We start from the raw sequence: 20518 nt of genomic DNA, 5'->3' as shown, positions 1-20518 counted from the left end.
AAGTGTTAAAACATTCTTCGAACTACTTACATGTGTTATAAGATCAATGAAGTGCACTCCATGTCGATTGAGAGCCAGAATATGATCGGCACCCTTCTCTTTGCCTTCGGGTACCCTCTTTACTGCAAAGAAACTCGAGCCGAAAAGTGGCCACTTGGATAATATTTCTAAACAAAAAAGAAGAAAAGGTTGTCAGTATATTTGCTGTATAAGTTCCCTAAAATTTTCATAAAGTTTGTTAAAAGTATAAGAATAATAAGTTAAAGTATAAGGATAATAAGTTATAATAAAGTCAAAAGCTGATTCAGTGAGATAAAAATCTTTCGGCGAAACGTAACATCGACTCGAGACATTGTTGAACTCACCGAGCACCTGCGCCTTGCAAACGGCCGCCGAGGAATGTTGAACGTTACTCCAAGCTTGCTGAACCATATTAGACCATTGTTGTGGCCTGGGTTCTCTCAAACTAAGCGCTGGTTTTGGCAATAAGTATTTAATCTCCTTCGTCGCAGGCTCGTGTGTCATGTCAGCTGCTCTATGCAGTAAGGCCGCGATTTGCGCCATGTCATACTGCAAGGTACGCTCGACATTAATCGATCATTTATCATTTGTCTCTTCAGTGAAACTCTCTTAGGCAGATGTTAGTACTTACGATTACTTCCTGAGGTAAGTGTTCTCCAGGTAGGACTAGTAGAAGTCCTTCTAAATAATCGGGAGCAATTTGGTTGAATACAACTTCTATGTACAACGCTGCATCCAGTCGCAAAGGATAATACCAGACAGATCTAAAAAAGAAAAACGACTTCTGTAGGAACGTCATAATTTCCGGGACGTTATATAAGCTTATAATTCCGCGCCCTCGAATATTATACCGACAGTCATATTAAATTCATTTCTAGGGAAGTCCAGGGCTAATTAACAAACTGAAAGTAAGTTTGAAATAAAATGTAACTATTAAAACGTGTGTACTCAATTGTCATTCAACTAACCATAGCACTTTTAGCTGTAGTCCTCTCTACTGTAGTAATTTTGTTACTTGGTAAAGATAAAGAGTTTCATGTAGATGTAAGAAAAGAGTTTTCATGAGAGAATTTTATGCATATCTACTTAGAATTTTTATACTACCTACATAAAAGATATCTGCTTAAAATTTGAAGGGGTATATGTAACAGTTTGAAGCTTACAGCGATGGGGACTACTGTAACTGTACCTGCAAAATATTAAATAGAACACTTGGTGATTTTTGTGAAGTTCCGTGGTCACGTCCAAGACGTACTCGTCTCTGGCTAACGGCATGGTGAACGCGTCACCATCGACGATGCAGTATAATGAGAACTCATCCATCTCGTGGGGATTTCTCACAGAGATGACGTTGCACATCTCCTCAATAACGTCCTGCACGACGGTCGTGCATTTCGTATTAATGACTCTTTCGGTACCGCCAGGTAGCCGATAAATTTGTCTTTTCGCGTTCCTGCCCGCGCTGATCGCCATGATCTCCTCGACGCTGGGCACATTCTTACGTCCGCCGTATTTGACAGTCTTCCTGAGGTTCTGCAGACAGACGGTCGCGGTGCCGTGATATGCGCGACGTTTGTCGTACGCTGCTGTCTCTAAGTATTTGGTCAGATAAGGCCTCAGGCCCTCGCTGCATGTGAAATAAGCTGCGACGATGCTGAAGATCCGCCAGCCCCGCTGGCAGCTCTCTGGATTCGGGCTCTTGTTATTGGTAGTCTGCTTCATCAATTGGCAGTACACCTCGTCGCGCAGCTGCTCGTACTTGTGACAGTGCTGCGGATACGCGAAGATACGGTTTTATAGAATATATCGGGACGCTGATCTCCGTTAAGAGCGTGAAGCGGAAGAATGGCAAGCAACTGTCTTACAATAGCAACGGAATCACATAATTGAGGATATATAGAAAAAGATAAAACATCAAGTAAGGTGAAACATCCACTATGCCAGTTTTCGATACTCTTGCATGGATTTTGTCAAGTGTTATAGTATATAGGGATGTATTAATTATTATTTATTATTTATTATATTTTTTAGTCTCCATGCATATTAATATTTGATAAAATGCGTGTTAAAAACTGGCAGAGCATTTTATCTTATCAAGCGTTTTCTTTTCAAGAACAAGACGATAAAGTCGGAAATGTGTGTTTTTTGTTTCCTTCATAACACGGTCTTACCATGAGAATAGTGTAGACACATTTGACTTCACTGGTTTCAGGCGGTAATGGCTGGTCTCCCATGTATCTCATCAGGCACAAGAAGCATTCCACAGCTAAGGCGCTCAGATCCGCGTCCAACCTGAGTAGACTCTGCTCGATGGGGACGGTGGAATACTTGACAAGGTCCACCTGTTCCTTCCAGGTCCATTCGGTGCCATCTTGTTGGCCTTTGCCTTTCTTATTCTTCTTCTTGCTCTTCAACGACTCGATTACTTTAAGAGAGCCGCTGATTGACCCGTCCGCAGTCTTTAACATCTCGAACCTGTCGTATGTACAAAAACGTCCGTTAATCTTTCCGTTCACCTGCATCGCGAGTGACAAGTAGACTGTCGTTCTCCACGTGAATACGAAGCGAGGAACGATGGAGGAAAAGGATACCACGGTACGCACACACGACCGATCGGTATCACGTCTACGTTATGCTTTTCCAACACGACTTGCTTGCGTAACAGCTCCAATAGTTACTTCGCATTAATTTTCATGTAATCGACAAGTTCGTACTCCTGATACCAACCGGGTTTTAGAAAGGAACGACCTCATTTAAACTAAACACTTTAGAGAACTTTAATATATATATTTTCTCAACTACATATTCCGAATGATACGTTTGAATATCTTATAAGCAAGATTTGGTAAAAATGATGTGATTTTAATTTATCTAAATATTTCTTTTGCCTAAACATTGTTTCATAAAGAAGAGCACTATTATTATTTCGGGAGAGACCCTATATTATTATTTTGGACATATTGACTTACTTTTCCGTGCTTTGACGGAAGTTCAGCATGGCATACTGCAACAGGGAGTGTTTGCCATCGTTGACCACCGTTCCGGTCTCGTAAATGCTGTCCTCCTGGAGTCTGACATTGTCATCCTGCTGCCGCCATTCCTGGCTCGGGCTGAGTCGCTGGTTTTGCTGGTTTTTCTGATGGTTTGCCTGATTGACAGCTGACACATGGTTGGGCACGCGACCAAGCGGCACGTGGTTCTCGTGCTCGGAAATTATGTGATTAGAATGGTTGTGAGGCTGTATGTGATTCGCGGAGGCGTGATTCGCCTGCGACTGAATGCTTTTCGTGATTTGGGACACGTGATTTTCGTGATGGTTAATTTTCTGGAGCGGCTTCTGATCGATCTGCAAGTCAAACAGATAATTCACATTAACGACATTAATTTTGAAAAAATTTCATCAATTAATTCCCTTAATAATAGGTAGATATCAGTATCTTTTAAATTTGTATTATGCAAAAAATACATGTATATATATATATATATTTAATGTTGACAATAAATTATAATAGAAATGATTTGACTTATTTAAAATTACAGAAGCTTATTATGATTTCTTTTGAGAAATCTATAGAAGTGCAATTCACCCTTCTGTATATATGGCTCGAGCTGCGCGAGTATCATGATAAGTGGTCTTCATAAGCTAGTAGGCGAATCTATTTTCCGCGCGGTTTCTCTGTTTCTCTATTTCCGTGTGTTGCTTGCATTTCCTCCTTTTCCCCGACGCTATCGCGCGGCGCCGACGGATCGATCTTAGCACGCGAGAAAACGGGTTTTCCCCCGCCTGCCGAGGCATCGCAACTTAGCACAGGAATGCGGCACAATAAGACCATCGGGTGTTGAAGCTTTTTTTTCAGCTTTAGCGGCAAAAAACGAAAAGGAGAAAAGTGCGTATCACGTAAATTAGTGGTGGCTTCCGCGCTACGCGCGATTTCTCGAGTTCTCCTGCCGTCATGGCAGCCGGATATCAATATCTCGACGAGAAAAGTGGGAACAGGAGTGTCTTGTTTTCCCGATAGGACACTCCTATCTCTTTTTAGCGATCACGAGGATTTTTGATAAAAGTAGGTAATTACATCCTGCAGTTATTAATAGGATCGATATACTAGTCGATCTAGTTGGCAACCTGCGGCTTCGTATACTGCGCAGAATTCCTTCTGCCTCGCAGATAAGAAAAGTTGATTATGCTCGTTAATAGATTTGCTTTTAAATAATTATCTATATTCTCCTTTTGCACATCTAACACCTTCATCATGATGAACTTCAAATGAAATGCTGTGCACTTAAAATGTACCAGTGTTTCATGATCGAAGTGCTGTTCTTCGCAAGGAAATAAATGACTACGCGGAATTCGACAATTACTTAATTTCACCCTACTTCCACCTTATGAAAGAACCAATCGTCATTCCGTTAGATAAGTCGCGTTTACGTCGCGAAGCGACGAGTGTGCCGATACCTTAGAATCGGCCGAGGAGACCAGAATGTGCGCGAGCGAGCAGGATAAGCAGATGTCGACCCTGACCCACATAATCGTTAATGCATCGAGACGCGACGTAAGATGTGTATGCGGTTGCTGTGCGTCCACGCAGCCATATTGATAACAAGCGCAACGGTCTAATGATTTCCGCAGCTATTATCGAGGTGTGACGTAAAGAAGACTGTGCAGAAGTAAATTGTAATGTAAAGCAGTGTGAATTGTGTGAATAGATAGAGTTGGGTGTGAAGAGACACGAACAGATGAACGACGAACATTGCGAAAACGAGCTGTATACATGAAGCTATATTAAGAAACAGAAATTGTTTTGCTTTTAACTTAGCGGTCGAGTCGATGAATAATTTAACACTTATGTAAGCCTTTAAATTCTTAACAATGAAAAATTAAAAGTTTTATATAAGTGGTAAGTTGTGTGTTCCATTTTACGAACAAATAATATGTAAATTCAAAAAATATCTTTGTGTGCAAGAAGTCTGTTAGAAATTCGAATTTCTAATTTCCTCGGCAACTAGCGATCAAGTACTGTACAGCTAGTTTGCAGTAGTAAAAATTCAGGAAATTATATTATTAGCCTTCTTTAAGGCTTCTCATTTCTGACTATCTCAGTATCCGGTTTATTAATCATGGTACGAGACATTCGCGGTCTATTTAGCGCCATCTATTTGATTACTCTTATTTCAACTCTATTAGCGCCGTCTATTTGATTATCTCAGCTCTGAATCTTAAAAATGCTGAGATTCATACATTTACCGATAATAATAGTAATAATAATAATAATAATAGACGTGACAGTTAGTATCATGACCTGGTAGCTCTTAACTTTCTCGTCTAGCTTCTTCAAGGTCTCCTGTATGGTATTTAGCGTCTTATCGTTCGTCTTCTCCTCAGCCTGGATCTCGTTTTGCGTCCTGAGCTCCTCAAACCTCTTCAGGATTTCTCGGACGCTCAGTTTGCTTCCGTCCGCATTTTCCTCGGTGATGGTCTCCATCTTCGCCATCTTGCGTTCACCGTTAGCTCGCATGATGATCTGCTCGCCATCGTAGAACTCTTGAATCATATCGTTCGCCTTTGGTTCCTCATCCTTCTGCTTCTCTTGAACCAGCTTCTTCTCTCGAGCATTCTTCAAGGCCGTCGTATTCTTGGGACTTCTTAACTCACAACCCTCCTCCATTCTGAGCTGCTCGATGGTCGGTTGGCGTTGGTTCATTCGCACGATTGGATTCAAGAAGGACTTCTGATCCAACCTGGACACGTCTATCCTGGGAATATTTTCGTAGTCAAACTTCTGCTGGCCAAAGGATTCTTTTCTAGAAAGTTCCGATCCCGGCCTGACATTTTTATTTACATCCAACTGATCGTGCTCCACCTTCTTCTTCTTTCTGCAATTGTCTTTCGCGAAGAACTTGATGAAGCTGTTCCTCTCCGTTTTTGATGTCCTATCCAGGTGAGAAGCCTGCTCCAAAAATGCCCCAGAATCGTCAGTGTGTCCGTACTCGTCGCTGCTCAGCTCGGATTCGGACGACTTCATCAAGAGGCTGTCGGGGGAATTAGTCTTGCGGTCCTCGTCGGAGAAGCTCTTTGCTTCTTGCCTACTTATGAAGTGACTCTTCTTACGATAGCCCAATTTTGAGTCTTGATTCACATAGTGCTTCCGATAATCGTCATCCAAATGACTAAAGAGATTTTCGGGTGTTGATTTGCGATCCCTTAGCATATCCTTGCGAAGATCTGAAATGTCTTTCCGGATGAGATCGGTGGTCTCCCATTTGCGCAAAAACTCAGAACGACGTACGATCCGCTGCACGTTGCTGAAGGCCTTCGGTTCAAAATTGTGCAGCTCGTTCTCCGAAGACTCGGAGTAGTCAGTGAATTGATTCAGAATATCCGGACGGTGTTTCTGCCGACGTCTCAACGTCGTTGGCAACTCGGCCCAGTTGCTGATGAGTCTCCTGGAGAACACTCCTTCCGTATCGGATACTTCTCTCTCCATGGCGATAGAATTGAGTGATGTTTGAGGACTCTTAATGGAAGGCATGTATTAATGCCAAGGAAAGTGGAGGTCGTTTCGCTTTGGAAGCTGTATATCTCCTGACAATGGAGAGACTTTAATGTTCTATCGTACACAGTATTACTACTGATAATATTATGTGTAAGACACAATCCGCAGTAACTTGCTTTCGTGTGCTTGTCAGTATCATTGAGCTGATAAGATCTGTATGCGAGACAGAACCTACTAATTCCGAACAATTGTAATTTCACTCGGATCTTCCGAAGGATGTAGATCACGGAAGAAGGACCTTCCGCGGAACGTCGTGAGAAACGACGAAGAAGACTCTCGTGGGACCAACTGAACAATACACTTTTAATTATAATTACCTCGCACCAACAAACTCTCCCCTATCACGGCGGGCGAGAAAGCCTTCATGCTTTCTTAGAAACGTCATGCCGATCATCACGATCATGACGATCCAGCATACATTTTTGCTTTTACCAGTTCCTAAATCTCAGTCGTATATTTAGATACTTCCAATGTTAATTACCTGGAAATACTGCTTTGCTAAATGACGATGAAACGAAAGTTCATCGATGAGCAATCGTCGTCTCGACGATCGTTGATACGTATCGACGTGGGAAGGGCGAAAATAACAGGGGATTGATCATGATGTTGCTTACGTAAGTGCGAACCCTTCCGACCTTACTCGCGCAAGATCGCTAACGATCGTGCAACCGCCATCGCGTTCCGTTCATCGTTGCGTAGTACACATCGCCGTTTTTACACGGAGCGTGAAAGGCAGATATCGATCTCGTCTGTGAGAGAATAATGGCTGTTGATTAACTATACATTCGAGGCGGAGAGCCTTAAAAATTAATGATAAGCCGCCATTATCATTATATTAACCTTGCTGGGCATAGTTATACGGTTGCATGACGCCACGTCGAAAGTTTCCCCGTAAAGTTGCATTTCTTAACGAATTTGTAAACAGCACGATTATCATAATTGTTCTCCACTAATGATATTTCACACTTTGCTACTCCGCTAAAAGTTTCCTTCAATAATGATCCACACTTCTCCAAAAACGTATGTATGTGTATGTCACTTTCAGGGATTTATGTAGAAGCTAAAGTTTCGATTTCTAACTGTCAAAAAGCCCAGCATTAATTTCATTTAGAAAAATCAAAAGAAAATACGTTTGTTTTAAGACCTTCTTGCTATCAAGCTCTTCTTCTGATTTGATTAACTATCAAGCTCTTCTTCTGATTTGATTAACTGCAAAAAGCAGATTAACCAAAATATGCACTGCTTGCAATCAAAGGATCAAACTTTACGATTTTCTTCGTAAGTATTTTTCGATTTTTTGAAATTATAAGTTCAATAGATAGAAAGACACATTCCCCGTGACTTCTCTTGCTTCGTTTGACGTTTCTTCTTCAAGAAAAATTTAGCTTCCGTCTCTGCAACGTTATTACTGCTTTCCGTTGGCTACTGTGCTCCTCGCAGCGATACTGAACTCTTGGCTCCACAAACAAATTTAAATGGACGAGCTCCCCCATAAAATGACAGCTGTTTTCGAGGGTACACCGGAAGGGAAGGTGTAGCGCGAGTGTTGCGGCTACACCGCACGGCACGACGGCAGTCGATGAACTGAAGAGCTGCGGCCGCAAGGCTTCTGATAGCCACCGTCGTTCCCTACCTGCTGTAGTCTGTTAGCTGATGCCTTCAGAAGACGGATATCTGGGTCGGGCCCCACCATCGGGGTCTTCGTGGTATGCGTGGCATACGCTAGCATGGAAAACCATGCTGCGCCGCTCTTACCGAAGAGAAGAGGATGCTCTTCATGCCGCTCGATCTTGTTCGATCGGAACGTACGTTCTGGAATGTTCAATGAGATGCATGTCGAGAAACGTTACCGCAGGAATGTCTTCTTTCTTCAGTAGGAAGGCATCCGCGGTGGCGAACAAAGTCGTCGGATAGAAGCGACAATTGTCTCTGAGTGGCAGCCTTTCCGTTCTCCGTCGATTAGGACGAAATTAAAATGCAGCGATAAAGTGAAAACAGTTGCCCACATGTGCAACTTGTCCCAGATTCATGGGACCTGTTTTTATCTGGATTTCTTTTGGCTCTTTAATATTCAACATTGAATATCTCCTTAATTAACTTTCCGCACGTTTAAACGTTAAATTTAATTGGAACGAAAAATAAGATGTTTTTGCAAGCAAATTCGTACTTTTAAGTTCTAATTATATTCATATATAAAAAATGAAATTTATATTCATATATGAAATATTTTCATATATGAAAAAAATTGTTTTCGATCATTTATAATTATTTATAATGTAGAAGCTAAATTTAGTGAAAAAAATCTGACAAGCCCCTACGTGTAGTATACACGTGGCAGAGAATCCACGGGACGACAATAGACGTCGCGAGCACAGCAATGAAATAGAAATCGGAACCGGAAAGGGGAGGAAAGAGTCGGAAGCGATAGCTCATTATACTAGATTATTGTGATTCACGGCTCGATGAGAGCAGTCTGCAAAATCTCCAATCCCACGCCCATCATGCGCGGTACGATTTCAATTTTCCTGTCTATTTCTCGTCTATTAAAGAGCAAAGCCGGAAAAGTTCGGAGACATAGTAATTTGGAGTTTTTTCGTTTTTCTTTTTTATTTTTAATAGACTGCGGAAGCATGTTTCGGAGTTCACACGGCTGTACAGGCGATGCACCTGCCGCTAACGCGTTTCCTGTGAGAAACTCGTTACCTGTGAGACCCTTAAAATCCGTTACCTGCGGGACCCTTAAAATCTGTTGCCTTTAATCTTTTAATACATTGTTCAGTATACGTATAAATATAAAATTTCTACTATTTTAGAGTTTGATTATTTACACACATTGAAAGTCGTGGAAAAAATGTTGATGGCTCCTTTTATTTTCGTAAATTTAGTGTAAAAGCAATTTCTGTTTCGTAGAAGTTTTAATTTTCGGAGCATTCCATTCATGGTGCCGAGAAACTTGAATCGATTTCCGTCTTCACACCAGTGATACTTTCTCGCATCGGGTTCGTTCCACGGCCCGCTTTGACATAGCAACATTTTTCTCGTACCGGTTCGAGGAACGAAATATTTTCCGCGATCCAGATTGCTTGAGAAATTTTTTGCCCACTTTTAGAAAGACCGGTCAAACGGCAGTGAATGCAAGAAAAACTCTCTCTGACATTTTCCATTTCTATGCTTTTTTGTTTCGCGATTTTAGTCACCGAGATGTCATGTGGAGTATTCAATGCATGAAGTAACGAAGTCATAAAAATTTGGAAGTCGACTCGGTGAAAATAAAACAATAATATTGAATTTTAATGTTTTACTAATTTGTGACTTTTCAACTTAAACTTTCAAGTTTTTAAATTGTCTTTTAACTTAATAATTTTCTCATATATAAAATAATGCTTTTTACATGAGGAAGATAAAAAAATGTTTTGAATTTTATATCATCTCGATAGATTTAATTAGAAGCTACATTTTCATTTATCTCCTTCCGTTATCTTACGCTGGAACCATAATTATCGTTGATTCTTGATATCCAATTATAATCAATTCCTCTGCCTCGAAAAAATCGCCACTTTAATTCTGCATGAAGTAACTTCCTCATTTGAGCAACAATGTGTAAGAAGCTAACAGTGTCTTTACTAAGCAAGAATGCATTTTTATCAGATTTATGCTTCTACCAAGTGAACTATTAATACGGGATAGAAACGTTTACCGTACAGAGTAGTGCATATAAAACCGGGAAAATATATTACGAAACAAGCTTTCTATAACCGTAGTTCCTGCCGTTTGTTGAGTATCTTAAGAAGTTTCAAAGGACGACGTCGTAATACGAAATAAAAATTTATACGGAACATTTTGAAGATTTCATACTTTTCTTAGAAATTCAAGTACGGAAGGACGAAGGGCGTAAAGATGAAGGGAATTTGGGCCAACGTGGCAGAAAGAGATAATGAACACCGGCAGTTGTGCATTAGCAATTCAAACCGCTTCCGGTGTTCGTGTTAATACGAGGAGGTGCCGCCTACGGTAAATGCGAGTTACTTGAACTCGGAATCACTCCAAAGAAATCCAAATAATTCTTACTTCATTTCCCTTTTTGTATTATCCTCTATGCTACGAACAAGATGCAAAAGAATAAAATAAATGATTATTGAATGATTATAAAAAAATTCTATATATAACCAAACTAGTAATAAAAATATCCTTTTCACCAGATTTTCAACTTTTGAATGTCAAATAAAATCCACTTAAATAAATAGTTAAATAATTAGAAATAGTAAAAAATATGAAGACAATGAAATATAAAATACTAAAAGAAAATCTTGAGAAAGAGGTAGAACAAAGAGTATTAAAAAATAGCAAAGTATTGTATTCTTTTCTTCAATGCAAGGATTTCTTCTAAAAGACGTATATGACAGACGTGGAGCTATGCGACTAATTAAACCGGTTTTCTGTGACTAACGTCATTTGATATTTTCGCTTCACCGATGATTCCTTCGCGCGAAGTAATGTTCTCATGAATAGTGAATCGCGTATTTTTACGATAGACCACTCGGAACGAACGACGAGCCATACTGCGCGGCATTGTATTGCATGCCTCCGTTCCGATCCTTTGACATCATTCCACAGACTATAGATGCCGCGAAGGGACATTTGTCCATGTTTTTACTGTCACTCGAGGAACACAGACACGCGATCATGTAACGCACTTTTCTTGCTGTTACATAATCCGCAATGGAATTCGAAATTGCGTGCGTGCCTTATTAACCGTGTTACGACCTCGATTAATAATTACTCGAATCAAGTATAATAATGCCAATAGAAGGTATAGCGAATCCATGCGTAACTTCCCTGCCAATGATCGCGATGTGAAAGTAAAGAAGATCGAAGGTTTAATGCGGAACGATTGCACAGGAAATCATGGGCTTTAAATTATCGTCATTATTGAAAGATATAGATTTTCATTTCCAGTTATTGGCACATGGCTGAATGTCTCATTATAGCAATCAGTAGCACATTATTGAACAAATACGCGCTGATGATGTGCTTCAACAGCGTTGTGTCCTGAATTGCGCAAGTATTTTAATCTGCGCGTTATTGATCTTACGTTATACATCCAACTCTCTCTCTCTCTCTCTCTCTCTCTCTCTCTCTCTCTCTCTCTCTCTCTCTCTCTCTCTCTCTCTCTCTCTCTCTCTCTCTCTCTCTCTCTCTCTCTCTCTCTCTCTCTCTCTCTCTCTCTCTCTCTCTCTCTCTCTCTCTCTCTCTCTCTCTCTCTCTCTCTCTCTCTCTCTGCCTCCTTCCACAAAAAAATTAGCATCGTCATGAGCGCTCTTGATCCGTGCCATCAAGGTGAAATCTTTAATGACCGTGCTCAGAAAAACTCAGCGTTGCTAGTAACAACTCTTTTGCACCTAGCTATCGATATGTCTGACGGACGGGCGAACGTCCGTCACGCTGAACAATCCGCTTCTCGAATCGCGTGTGGCGACGATGCATGCAGGTGCATCTGCTGGACGTGCACTGCGCGTGTTATGAGAAATCCGATCTCTCCGCTTGCACAAGACGTTCGAGACGGATTTCTCTCTCTCTCTCTCTTTCTCTCTCTCTCGAGCGCAAAAAACTCAAGTGTTTCGTGGCCGTAATAATTCACCTAGAATCGGTGTGATTAAGGTTCCTGGGATAAAATAGAGTGGAGGAATGTTTCCTTGAAGTACGACTCTTATGTGCTTCGATATAACCGCAATAGGGCGTAAAGATCACTATAATCAAATGTTTTAAGTTGTTTTCGTTGTAAAATCCATAACGACAATAAGGTGAATACCGATGAAAAGAAAGTTAAAAAGAAAGCGAAGAAAAGCTTGTGTCAGGAAATCGATATTAATGCGCGGAATTGACGTAGTATAATCGTCGAGGACGATGAAGTACACGAGAATGGAAGTATCGAGTGCGGCGTCGGTAATGGATCGCTAATTCCGACGTTCACCAACGGCGGAAAAGGGGAGAGATAAAGGGAGAAGAAAAAGAGACGAAGTAGAAGGCATTGGCCAGCACATATGACCACTCACTGGAAACGCAATTTACACTAGGCGTTGTCGGCGGTTGCCTCGTTGTGGATTATGAGGTATACCGTGCCGTTATAATTCCTGCGCCGATCGCTAATTGGTCGTGGACGAGCGCGCGTGGTTCGACCACCTCTGGAAAGGATGGATCGCGGTTTACTCACCAGTCTGATGTATCTGCCGATCATCTCCGCCAACTGCGGTGCGCGATTCGTGTGCAAGGGCAGCCTGACTCCCGAAGCGACCTGCAGAACGCATACGCCGGCTCTGGAAGAGTTCACGGAGACGATGTCCTCCAGCGGCAGAGTCTCCAGGATTATCAGATCCCCGTTAGCCGTGCGTTTGATTAATCGAAGTCCATGATGTGATACTGCCACATGCTGTGTCTCTGGATGTTGCGGGCCGATCTGTGGAGGAATTCGAATTAGAATTAGCGAGATTTAAATGGCGAAGTCAGAATAACGTTCAGGCCATTTTTCTCATTCAATCAAGACGTCCAACGGATCAAAACACTCACTACGGTCGGCTTTAAAGAAGATACAGAAATGAACTTACCGACACGGGGAATATCCTGGCGAAGTACAACGGCCATTGCTTCGCCATATCCACGATGTTCTTCTTGATTGTGATCTTGTGTTGCGTGCTTTGGAGATTGTCCAACGTAACGCCGTAGTTATCTAACATCTTCAGCATGTTTTGCCGATCCTCCTTGGTGATTCTTATGCTGGAGGTCGCCAGTACATCGTACGCCACTTGGCAGAACACCAGATGCAACGCCAAAGGACTGTTCAACGTTTCATTGGGCGCGAAGACCTCTTTCTTGACTCTCAAGGTCCAAGTGACTCTGTTGTACGTGAAATGCGCGTTAGAAGTTTGCGGGTAGAGTTTGGTGTTCACTACTTCTTGGACCTTCTCGATCTCCGGCTTATCAGCCGGTGGTAATACCGGCTTGAGGAATTCCGGCCACTCTTCGATCTCAATCCTCTCCATCTTGTCAGTGCGATGTGTCGAGGCTACGCTCGATCGTCTGTCCACTTCTCGGTCCAACTTCTTGAAGCTTTGTCGTGCGACGGTAAAGGACTCCCTCGTGTTCGGCACGACGCCGAAGTCTCGTGGCGACGGCATCCCGAAGCTGTCTCGTGACTTGGGAGACACGTCTCGGGTCATGCTGAAGGGATCACGTTTAATATTTGAACCGTCGAATGCATATTTGGAATCGAAGATTTCAGAATTTAGATCGCGACGTGAGTCGAAGTCAGAGTTGTGGTCGCGCGTCGAACTCGCCAGGTCGGTGCTATCCTTCCCGTAGAAGTCCTTGGACTTGGTGTCAGAAGAGCGAGCTTTCTCAAAGTCATTTCGATAATCGTGATTGTCGCGTAAATGCTGCTGAGAGGCAAAGATGTCACGGCTTTGGCTGAACATTTGGTTCTTCGGGAAGTGATCGAACGCCTCGGAGTCAGGAGACGTGCGGAAGGAGTCACGGCTTTTTGGTTCGATCGGCGCTGGTGGTGATCGCGGCTGAGGCACACCGGATTGGCTGTAAACAAGTGAACCATTTTAAAGTTAATAGAGCGTTTAAGGAGATGCTGAACACTTTACCGACAGAGTAACATGACAGAGTAGAGTGACATTTTCTTGCAAAGGTTACTTATTGATATTACGTATTGATTGTACAGAATTATAAATGCTTTTACGCAATGAAAGTACATGCAAAAATAAATAAGAGCATTGCACAATATATAAAAACGAAAAAAAGTTTTAAATGTAGAATATCAAGCTGTCAATTAGCGTCATATTTGTTAAAAGTTCCGCAGCTTGTACATATTAAAATTATGTACGCAAATTTATTTACGCAATGAAAGTACATGCAAAAATAAATAAGAGCATTGCACAATATATGAAAACGAAAAAAAGTTTTAAATGTAGAATATCAAGCTGTCAGTTAGCGTCATATTTGTTAAAAGTTCCGCAGTTTGTACATATCAAAAGATACTCCAAACAGAAACATTTTAAAGAACATTGCTGTATTCGCATTTGAATTCAGAAGTTTAAGAATATCAGAAAAATTTGCAAAAAGGTTTCTATACATGGTTACTTCTATACATGGTTAAATTTTCCGCTGAGTAAAACAAAACAACACACATTTACGTAAATTCTGTGTGTATAAGAAATACGAAAAGGATAGCGTAATTAGTTAGTGACGATCATTTCTGCGTTATCCACATTGTTCGAGTTCGTCATCGACTTCAGCAGCCCCTTAAAGTTAATAAATAAGGAAAAACAAATTTCTTTTTCAGAAATTTTGAAGAGAGCTTTTTTCAAATTAAGTTTAAAATTAGGAGAAATTTTCCTCTCTTTTAAAGACAAAAAATTTTCTTTTATGCTAGTGCATTGGATTTCTAGTAAATTTTAATTCGGTTAACATTACCTGTTGCTGTAAACACTGCCACCCCTTGGACTCGGGGGTTGTGGCGGAGTAATGGGTGGTGGAGGCGGTACAGGACGTTCCATTCTCTCGATTTGTGTCCTCACAACCTGAGCTTGTGTCATCATGTCTGTCGTGCCTTTAGAAGTAACACTTTGAGTGTCATCGACAGTGGAAGAATAATCGTCCCATCTACCACCTTGAAAAATATTCTATTTTTTAGTACGCGAATTTTTAATAATTTTTTAGTATGCGAAATCAGAAAGTTTAATTACCTAATTGCTGTTCCAACAGGAGCTTTCTGTTGTCCTCTAAGCGTTTAACCTTCCCGTCTTCTCGCGGAAGAGCAGGTTTCTCAGCCGTCTTTGTAGACCTCACACTATGATTTGCCGTTACTTTTTCCAATCTCTGCCTCATCTCCGAGCTGAGCTTTAGCTTGCCTATACTTCCTGGCGATGGTCTCTGCGCGCCTATGTCCAAAGCCGACCTGTGAAGAAATTCAGCTAATCGAATTGCTGCTCTGTTTTAAAAGTAATAGAAATATGAGGAGTCTAGTGTCAATTACTTCGATTTCTTCTTCTTCTTTTCGCCTTCCTCTTTATATCCGTTTTCGTGTTTAGGCGTACTCGCTGGTGGATGAGCGACATCATTGGTAACAATGTTCTCGATCTCAAATTCTTCCCATTCGACGCCGCCTTCTGTTGCTGGTTCACCTTCACCTTGGTCATACTCCTGATATTGTGGAGTTATCTTACGTTGCTGTTGCTGTTGGCGCATTTTGAATTCTATAAAACTATCTTGTCCTTGATTTTCATTGGAGTCGCTCGGCGGTGGCCACCTAAGTGCGACATCGAAATCATATAATCACAAAATTAAAACTTAGTTACAAAGGAATCAGAAAGTTCATTGAATTTATAAGAGTACCTAATAACTCTTAGGAAAGCTAAGTCTTAGGAAAAGAAAGTTTGTTATTAACTTGTGAGAGCTTGGATTTACCTCCACTTTCCAATACGCACAGTCTTCGCCCTTCCGTATGGATCGAGGAACGGCCTGGACTCCGAAGGATCATGGGATTCTAAAGGCGGGGGCATCGGCGGGGGTGGTGGGACACCTTTGTTATTGCTTGAACTTGAGAAATTGCTATCTATGCTGCTTTTCCTATTCTTCAGCTCGCTGAGCACATTGGTGAAGTTGCTTTGCACATTACTCTTGCTCGAACTGGTTCTTTTCACTTCCGTTTGTCCCGAGGATGTCTTCCTATCCACCACCTTGCGATCCACACTGATCTTTCGTGCGTAATCTATGCTCGTCTTCCGGGTGGCTTCGGAATTCTTTCTGAGTGGACTTTGCGATCTGTGAATTTGCGCCTTCACCGTCATTGTTTCCTGCCGTTGACTCGTTGGCGTGGATTGCAACGGTGTTCCCCGTTTCTCCGTGGACCACAATTCACCGTCATCGGGTTCTCTAAACGAGACCTGATCGAAGAAAGATCGGATGAAATAAACAGTGCCTTTGCACCAAAGTTCGTTTGCAGTGAAATTTGCACGCGGGTCAACTCGAGATTAAAACGTTTACTATGGGAAAGGGCTATGATGATCCGGTGAATGATACACTGTCTGTTCCGGTTGGCCCTAACACCGAACATCTCTCCCTCGGACTCTGCTAGCCGATATGTACACGATACTTCTGTAGTTGTTGGGAAGCCACGATAGAGCGTAGGTTAGTTAAAATCGGTAGATACCTTGGAGTAGCGTCCGATAGAATCATTGGGCCCCGTTTGGGCACCGATTGGGGGGGCTGGGGGGACAAGATTCATGCTTGAGGGGCCAGCGGGTAACACCGTGCTCTGGAAACACACACCCGTGCCGCGACGCGGCTCAGAAACCCATAGGATCGTCCAGAACAACCATACTTCCGTTAAGAGTTAGCTTTCATTAAACGCGCACATTAATCGGTTATCAATTAAGGATCATCGAGTTAATGACAGTTACGTGATCATGAAACGTGACACTGAGAGCCGCGACGACGGCGGTGAACCTTTTGTGATCGTCCTTGACATGCAGGTTCGCACCTCTAATCTTCTTATCGTGGTTCAATATCGAGGAATATCAGATTGCTTCCTGAATTATCCAATCAGGTCTCTGTCAAATGTATCTAAAAAATTTCTAAATATCTAAAAAACATCTGAAAATTTTTTTTAAATTTTTATTACGCATTTAAAAAATTCGAATTTTTCTGGATAATTATGTTGACTGACTTAAACAACTCGAAACACGATAAGCCGATCTGATGCTGGCCAATTACATAAACCTAGGATATTAGACTTTGTACAGATTTCTCTTATCGCTTTTCTTATTAATATCTCACCGGCTGCTGTGTTGAGTTCTGCGGGCTCTGGACCAGCAGCTGCTGCAAGGCTTGATTCTGCGCTAATAGTTGCTGTTGTATTTGGATATTCTGCGCCATCGCGCTCTGCAGGAAAGCCCGTTGAAGGTTCTGCTGGTACGCCATCATGTCGTTGTTTTGGTTGGGCGGTGAGCTGGGATATTGCGGCAAGCTGAGACCTTGCATACTGTAGATTGGGATGGGCATGAACCCTGCGCCCATGCTCATGTTGGTGCTCTGAGCAGGTGGGACTTGTTGAGCGGGACTGAACATGGGCATCATCATGGGTGGCGACATCATACTCTGCGCAATAGGACTAAAGTTGAAGGCCGTGTTCTGATTAGGAATGTCCATATTGCCACCTCCTTTAATTCTCTTCGATAATTCACTCGCGTTGATGTCTATATCACTATCGTCTGTCATCATTCTTTCGACGAAGTCATCGACGGTGGCTAGTTTGACAGTTCGAGGATCAATTTTCTGCACATTCTCCAGCACTGTTTGGCTGCCAGATAATTTGGTGTTTCGCGAGCCTTTTATCGAAGCGGCTAAACTACGGGCATCCGACAGTTCGTCAAGGTTACCGTCCAAAACCGGCATGAAGAGCTCGTCCAGGAACTGGTCTACGTCGGAGGCCTGACTGGGCACTCGAACGCGGCGCACATGCGATGCCAAGGATGGTGCCTCGCTGGTGTCGGACATAGCTGATGATTTCACACCATATTCACTCTTTTCGATATACGCGCGACTAGACTGGCTCCCTGGCAGCGCGCGTTTGCCTGAAAGCAAGAGAAATGATCGATCAGCGCAAAGTTGATACGGAAAAATGCGTTGCGTAATCGCTGGGACTTTCACTGCCGCGTAAATTCTGGGAGTAGGGTTGTGCAAGAACGAGTTAAGTAATGAAAGCGAGATAAACTTCGTGCCATTGGTGTACGCATATGATCTCTTCAAATCTTGCGAGATCTTCAAAGGAAATATTTATTATTATCTGCTCACCGGGATATTGTGACTTGATGAATCTGGTCTGCGATCTAATGTAGCTGCTCTTGTCGTCTTCCGATCTGCCGGTTTGACTGACGGACTGGATGTCTGGATACTCAAAGTCGATGGTGAGATCCTCCTCCTCAACGATGTTGGGCTCCGTCGTCCTTGTGATCCTGCTGTACTTCCTCTCTTGCGTGGCTTCATTGCGCGTCATGTATTCGACATTGCTGACTGCTGAAGTCTCACCGATTCTCTCCAGACTGTGATATCGCTCATTCAATTTAGATGAGGAGAGTCCAAGATTGGCGAGCTTCACCGGCGAAGGTACGACCTCCGGCTGAAGTAAGTTGTCCAAACTTCGGCTGCGCTGCTTTTCCTTCTCGAAATATCGATCGTTCAAGGCGGATTTCCTCGACAATCCTGTCTCGATTGTAGTCTCCAAAATAGCTTCATGTGATTGCTTTCGTACCTACAACAGTATCATATTTTTAGACACTCAAATAATGTCTTGGATATAAGAGTAATACACGTTAATCTCTGATTAATTAAGTTTTACTTATGAAGAAGGAACAATGTAATTAATTAGATTGATACATACGGGTGGTTTGACAACAGGTGGTTGCGGCGGAGGAACAATCGGCCGCCTAGGTGTCTGAATTTCTGGTTCAACGGGTTTGTCAACTACTTTTGGCACTGTTTTTCTTTCCAAAGGTTGGAAGGTCTTCAGGACCGGGATTTCCATCTCTTGTTCCAACTCTCGAATTACCTGGGCATGCTAAAGAAAAATACATTATTAGTTTAAAGATGAGAAAACCCTAATTAATTTCAATTATCTTCTCTCATGAATTTTTCCTGGCTTAAAATTATTTTATAAGACTCTTCTATTATATTATTTACAGCCAATAAAAAAATTTTCTCACTTCTCGTTTCTTTATAGGTGGTAGACTGTTCTTGCGTTGCTCCAAGAACATGTGTTTGGCGGCTGGGAAAGCTGGTGCCAACTCCATTTCCGAGATTAAATCCAAAACATAGTCGAAGCCATTGGTTTCCGTCACGATAGCGTCTGGACCGTCCAGTTGGTTCCAGAGCGTGATGGTCCAGCCATTGTTTTCCACCCCGTGATTCTGAATTGCGAGATTAGCCAATTCTTCGCATGTTGTCCAAGAATCAATCGCGCAGGTAGTTGTCTCGCCTGTAAAATAAAAGATATCGACTAACTTTTCTCTACAGTGTACTTGATTGTAACGAATTGGGAAACAACTTACCGTCGTAAAAGCCAACGTTCAGCGCTATATTTACACGATTCCTGTTAGCCCGCCATTCTAAGACGCACGGCGGGTAATTCCTGGGCACTTGATGCACCGTTTGCTGATTATTATTCATCACACGGTACACCGTTCTTTCGCCTTGCAGCAGCTTGCGTTGGCAGTAGGCTTTGTAGCCGTCGTAGGCGTGATCGGAGACGTATCTAATTGAGGAATTTTAATTAGACACAATCTCTTTATAATGACGCATTCGTCCGGTAGAGACGAGGACACTTACTTGAGAAAATACTTGAAGAGGGTACCACTGGGTTGGAAGGCTGACAAACAATTGGAAAGCAGCAGCCATCCTCTTTCTTTGTTCGCGTCGTTCTCATTCTTCCAGGTTTGATTTGCCAATTGGCACAATATCTCGTCCCTCAGCTTTTCGTTCACGATACCCTTGTTAACAATATAGTCACCCAACGCTTGTTCCCGCTTGCCGCTGAGATTGTTCTCGTTCATAAAGCGCAAAATCATTTTGAAGATCATCAGAGAGTCCGTGTAATCTTGGTCACGAGCCTTTGCTAGGAACGGCGTCTTAATCGGCTCTCGTTTCATCCCGAAGATATGGCTCTTGAAGTAAATGTTTGTAAACTTCGAGAACTGGTACTGATCGATGTCAGATGGCAAATTGAAAGAGTAATTCATTGGGACAACTTGGCCGACGACTTTGAGGAGATTTCTCTCAGTGTGAGTAGGTTGCCAATCTAGAAGTTATAAACAACGAGAAAGTTCAATAGATGAATGGATGATGTCTGAAATACTATAGAGTATTGAATAAAATTTAAGAAATTT

At 42.2% G+C, this 20518-nt stretch overlaps 1 protein-coding gene across 2 annotated transcripts in view; it reads right to left on the bottom strand.

The window, feature by feature from the left end:
- LOC116843258 (unconventional myosin-XV) overlaps positions 1–20518 on the bottom strand; it is a 37469-nt gene that overhangs the window by 970 nt on the left and 15981 nt on the right. Inside the window, exons 11-29 of one of the 2 annotated variants that reach the window (XM_032813531.1) lie at positions 19962–20430; positions 19685–19887; positions 19340–19611; positions 19018–19194; positions 18432–18888; positions 17415–18211; positions 16789–16893; positions 16044–16522; positions 15613–15885; positions 15323–15534; positions 15051–15246; positions 13178–14159; positions 12787–13029; positions 2991–3367; positions 2193–2496; positions 1211–1791; positions 653–785; positions 366–570; positions 31–167 (exon numbers count right to left, since the gene is read on the bottom strand). In XM_032813531.1, the coding sequence (XP_032669422.1) occupies positions 31–167; positions 366–570; positions 653–785; positions 1211–1791; positions 2193–2496; positions 2991–3367; positions 12787–13029; positions 13178–14159; positions 15051–15246; positions 15323–15534; positions 15613–15885; positions 16044–16522; positions 16789–16893; positions 17415–18211; positions 18432–18888; positions 19018–19194; positions 19340–19611; positions 19685–19887; positions 19962–20430 (6602 nt within the window). The remainder of the gene's footprint in view (positions 1–30; positions 168–365; positions 571–652; positions 786–1210; positions 1792–2192; positions 2497–2990; positions 3368–12786; positions 13030–13177; positions 14160–15050; positions 15247–15322; positions 15535–15612; positions 15886–16043; positions 16523–16788; positions 16894–17414; positions 18212–18431; positions 18889–19017; positions 19195–19339; positions 19612–19684; positions 19888–19961; positions 20431–20518) is intronic. The other variant, XM_032813532.1, reaches the window with a different exon arrangement.

This window comes from Odontomachus brunneus, unplaced genomic scaffold (genome assembly GCF_010583005.1).
Source record: "Odontomachus brunneus isolate Ranch 3 - 2012 unplaced genomic scaffold, Obru_v1 Obru_scaffold_031, whole genome shotgun sequence".
Lineage (NCBI taxonomy): Eukaryota > Metazoa > Arthropoda > Insecta > Hymenoptera > Formicidae > Odontomachus > Odontomachus brunneus.
Note: the sequence above shows the minus strand (reverse complement) of the source record. Positions and strands in the feature narration are given on the sequence as shown.